This window comes from Eurytemora carolleeae, unplaced genomic scaffold (genome assembly GCF_000591075.1).
Source record: "Eurytemora carolleeae unplaced genomic scaffold, Eaff_2.0 scaffold1080, whole genome shotgun sequence".
NCBI classification, from domain to species: Eukaryota; Metazoa; Arthropoda; class Copepoda; order Calanoida; family Temoridae; genus Eurytemora; species Eurytemora carolleeae.
The window spans coordinates 12,441-17,903 of record NW_019397152.1 but is presented as its reverse complement, the minus strand read 5'-3'; the positions used below and the strand labels follow the sequence as shown (position 1 = coordinate 17,903).

At 31.3% G+C, this 5,463-nt stretch overlaps 1 protein-coding gene across 1 annotated transcript; it reads right to left on the bottom strand.

The window, feature by feature from the left end:
* Positions 1 to 1,506: 1,506 nt before the first annotated feature.
* Positions 1,507 to 5,153, bottom strand: LOC111712360 (uncharacterized; the record flags this gene model as incomplete). The annotated part of the gene is given in 5 exon segments (XM_023486943.1): positions 1,507 to 1,572; positions 1,854 to 2,005; positions 2,058 to 2,143; positions 4,245 to 4,372; positions 5,046 to 5,153. Coding segments are annotated over 4 exon segments (431 nt in total), but the record flags the coding sequence as incomplete, so codon positions are not given.
* Between the last annotated feature and the right edge of the window lie 310 nt (positions 5,154 to 5,463).

The window sequence follows — 5,463 nt, the reverse complement described above, 5'->3', positions numbered from 1 at the left end:
AACGCACTTTATCAGTCAATCAACAGTAGTTTGTTAAAGTATATTAGAAACGAAAATTGTGGTAATACATGTTCCGAACAAGACTCTTTTTGATGTAGTAAGTTTAGCGCGTGGAGCAAAGAGCTTTATTATATAGATTTTCGTATGTTAGTTAGTTTAATTTTTTGAATAAAACTTGAAAGTCGCGACATTTTATTTTGACCATTTTTAGTAAACAATGTCCTTATTGTGCATATTTGAGGAGAGATAAAATGATCACTGGAACCAAAGTTTCTGTTGATACCCGTGATGTAACCTATATTTTTAACACCAAATAAAATCAAAGATATTACTTATGTTTATTGGAACTCTCTATATTTGAAGATTGTGTCCCAAAAAAAGTTTGAGTTTAAAAAGGCGCCAAAACTTTTTGTGACATTTTGTACAAATCTGAGAATGGTACTCAGCATTAGGTTAATCTTGTTAGTCTGGAATTAAAGTTAAAAATATAAAATAATGGAAGATAATTCCTCGAGAATTCCACTTCTCCAGCTTTTAGAATTAAAATGAAATACTTATCAATTTAACCAGATAAACTTAATTCAGGGAGATTCAGATAACACGAGAGTTCCAAGCTGACATTGAAAGAGCTTGAATTTTTAAATAGTTGTATTGAGTTTTCAAAACATATTATTGCACGCAAGGTTGAAATGTTAAATGTTTTCAATCCTATCTCCTCTTAATGAAGATCTATTGAGAAAAAAATAAACATCTAATGAATTTCTACTATGTAACCGGATAATTTTTTTTCCCTCATTCTTGTGCGTAAAATGTAGACTAGATGAGCTACGAGGTCACAAAGTCGTACCCAAGATTATAATGCAAGGAAAGTTATTTCAGAGGTGTAAGCATTTTTTTTACCGCAGTCTCTGGTTAGTAATGCAAACACAATACGGATATCGAAGCCTGACATGGGATACATCTTTCAAATAAAAAATCAATGAAATATTCTGGTCATAGGAAACTTTAATGTGAATTATAAAAATTAACAAATGTGATGCTTTTAACCTCCTCAGATACTAAACGAACATCTACTCTTGTTTACAAATTCCGCCCAGAGAGAACTGGTTTCAATATGTATGCAGAGTATGCGCAGCTGCAATTAACTCTCCTTGCATTATAACCTTGGTCGTACCAGTGATCTCGAATGTATGACTTTATCCTTCTGTCTAGTTTGCTGTGCAGTTTTATTACCAGGGGTTGTACATTGTAATAATTTAAATTGAGAAATCATTTAAAATGAATCAGTGCAGAGAATTTTTTTTAATTCAAATTTTACCGATAACCATTTAAATATAATTTTCACAATTTTTATTCTTTAGTCTGTACTTTTGATTTTCGGAAGCATTTTTCTTCTTTTATATGCAATAAGTCCTGATTATCTCTATATTATGGTATCTATTAAAAATTCGCAATTCGCCATTGAAGATATTACTAAAAAAATATATAAAAAGTATGTTTAATATATTCCTTGTATCGTAGATAGAGACCGGTCGACCCATTACATCATTCTCCTGTCCCAAGGTTAGCAGTCTGCAATAATATCAAGTCAAATTAAAGGGAGTGTTCGCGAAAAAATGTAGAGAAATAGCGAATCAATTTGTATCAAATGATAAATTTGTTAGTCCTTTTTATTTCTCTCCGACATGCTTCATAAAGAGAATTTGCTATAAATTCGGACAAACTTATGTCATAAACATCAAATTAAATCATTTTTGTGAACACTCCTATTTAAATTTTTTAGTAACTTTATCGTCTTCATGATGAAAATAAGTTCTGACTTCTCATTGATCATCATTTTAAATCATAATTACTTTTTAGACTGGAGAACTTTAATGGAGATGAAGGTTTGGCAGTTGTTGCAGGTTTCAGAGTAGAGAATTTCTCCCAACCCTGAGCAATCTCCGTCCTCGTGTACTCTAAACTCTGTCCTGCTGGAGTCCAACCCCTCCATAGGGCCTCGGATCTAGGAACATACACTTTAGATCAACCAATGATATGTAACTACTCTGACCTACCTCTAAACTACTCTGCCCGTCCTCAGCTTGAATGTGGGAAACCTTGAGAGCTCCTGTTGCCCCAGAACTTGAAGAGAAATCAATAACTAAAAAGAAATATCATCTTAACAGAAATATCAACTAAACAGAAATATCATCTGAACAGAAATATCAAATAAACAGAAATATCAACTAAACAGAAATATCAACTAAACAGAAATATCAACTAAACAGAAAAACAACTAAACAGAAATATAAACTAAACAGAAATATCAACTAAACAGAAATATCAACTAAACAGAAATATCAACTAATCAGAAATATCAACTAAACAGAAAAACAATTAAACAGAAATATCAACTAAAAAGAAATATCTGCTAAACAGAAATATCAACTGAACAGAAATATCAACTAAACAGAAATATCAACTAAATATAAATATCAATTAAACAGAAATATCAACTAAACAGAAATATCAACTAAACAGAAATATCAACTAAACAGAAAAACAATTAAACAGAAATATCAACTAAACAGAAATATCAACAAAACAGAAATATCAACTAAACAGAAATATCAGCTAAACAGAAATATCAACTAAACAGAAATATCAACTAAACAGAAATATCTACAACTAAACAGAAATATCAACTAAACAGAAATATCAACTAAACAGAAATATCAACAACTAAACAGAAAAAAACAACTAAACAGAAATATCAACTAAACAGAAATATCAACAACTAAACTGAAATATCAAGAAAACAAAAATATTAACTAAATAGAAATATCTCCTAATTAGAAATGTTTACTGAACAGAAATATATACTTGACAGAAATATCAACTGAACAGAAATATCTACTAAATAGAAATAATTACCGAACAGAAATATATACTTGACAGAAATATCAAATAAAGTTTGACAAATTAACTGATGTAGATATTATCTAGCTATATCAGGGATAGGACAAGATATGTACTTCTATTGTTTAATTTTATATCTTTAGTATGAAATAATTGGAAAGAGAGATCTTTCTATACAAAATTTCACATTTTCGTGTAATCGAAAATTTTTGCATTTTTTGCATTTTGTTTGCTCGCGAAAAATTGCAAAAGTTTTGCGAAAATTCATCAAAAAAGACGAAATTTTGGGAAAAAATTACGCATAATTCGCAAAAAAAATATTTCGCTTCGTTTTGCATTTTTCGCTTCATTCAATTTATCGAAAAAATGTGAAATTTCGTGAAAAAGTTTGCGAAACACGTACGAAAAGTTTCGCATTTTTTCGCGAAATTTTTCGTTTCATGGAAACCCTACTTTCAACCCGCATTTGTATTCATAAAAGTTTGGGCTTTCCAAGGTATTTTTGCAAGGAAAGTTATTTCAGAGGTGTACGCTTTTTTTGTACTGCAGTGTACTTTCTTTTGAGCGGAAAAGTAAACACAAGACAGATGTCGAAGCCTGACATGGAATCAATTTTCACAAAAATAATCTATGAAATATTCTGGTCTTAGGAAACTATTATGTGAAGTTTCAAAATTATCAAAATTAAATGTTTTTATCCTCCTCGGATTCTAGACGAACACTGATGCATCTATTCTTGTTTACAAATTCCGCCCAGAGAGAACTGGTTTCAATATGTACGCAGAATATACGCGACCGCAATTAACTTTCCTCGCATTAGTACTTTGGGGCTTTGCATGGTCCGAAAATGTTAAAAATAAAAAAGTAAACATTGTCGCTGTAATACATTTTAAGACCAAGTCGTTGATCATCCCCTGCATGGTATAAATGCAGCTTTTCGCAATTTCTCTTTATCAATATATTTCAGTATATACTCGAAAAACGTTTTGGAAAACTAAAAAAAACTTTTCATAAAATCTCGCAATTTGGCGTGCGATTCAGTAAAAGAATATGCTTTATTATAAAAAAGAGTTAATTTATTACAAATACAATTAATAATCATATTTTAAACTTATAAAATTTAAATTAAAACCATGACTCTACCTAAAAGAAATAAAAACAATTTTTAGACTTACATTAATTGCTTATACAAATTAAGACATTTTGCCTTGAGGCAAAACGGGTGAGNGGGTGCGGGTCGCCTTCCCCCCCCCCCTCGGTGAATAAATCTTCAAAGATTTCCTGCTTACTGAACTGTGTTAACATACAACAATTGAAGATGTACATTGTACAGCAAACTTTACCTGCGTTGGTTACTTTAGTAGAGTACGGGCACTCGGGACAATTCCAAATAAACATCTGAGGAGCACTGGACACTGTTGCAGTACAGTACAGCAGGCACACAAGAGCAGGGACACTGTACGGTGTCATACTAAACATAATCTTATATAGCTATGTATAGTACAGCTGGATAATGGGTTACCCACTCAGATGCGAACTGTACGGATTTCAAACAGTCTTGTTTTGTATAACATAAGCATTTACTGTACTATGACAAGACTATCTTCAAGACCAAAGGAATTGAGCTTTTGTCAAAAACTCAAATTTACTAACCACTATATCTTTGCAACCTGGTGGTGTCAACCTTTGATATTTAATCTAACATAATTCATAGTTAGAAATATTTAAGGTCTACGACATTGGGTTGTAAAGAAATAAGGTCTAGAAAGTAAGAGTTTGTGGCAAAAAATCAATTCCTTTATCCGATCGTTGTTTTCAAATATTCTGAGGCCGTTATTTTACTCACATCCTAAAAAGACTAATAAGCTAATGAAGCCATATTCCGATATTTTCAATTCTCTTTCTTCAATTTAAGACATATTTGTCTATACTCTATAGATTGTTCTGTAGATTCGCACAGCTAAACTCAGTGTCAGGACGTTTTATGTAAAGAACTGTTTACATATTGTTAAATGATCCAAGTTATGAATCAAATATGCCAATTTATAATTAGCAAGTTCCTTGAAATTATGTCTACTGTCCCATAAGAAATATCAGAATATATAGTTTTAGTGTTATATTGCATGAAAATACAGATATATTACCTCAGACCACTGTGATGTAAGTACTAAAGGATTAGATGGTGCACACCAACTAACAACTAAATGTTTAGAAACCTAGGCATATTGCCTGGAACCCCAGAAGTATTGCCTAGAAACCATCCAAAGATGAGCAGAATGCATGGATAAAAAGATAGAAATATAGAGAGAGAACAAACACTCCTTTCTTCCCAAGGTTACGGTGCATCTTTTTACAGCTCTCCAAACTAGGGATGAAACGATAATTTATTTCAAAAATTATTTTTCGAAATAGTTATTAAAAAGAACATGAAAACGTATCAAAACCGGAAAAGAAAAATGGAAAAAGTACAGAGGAATACTGGTTCTGTATCTGTATCTGTATATGTGTCTGTATCTGTATCTGTATATGTATCTGTATCTGTATCTGTATCTGTATCTGTAT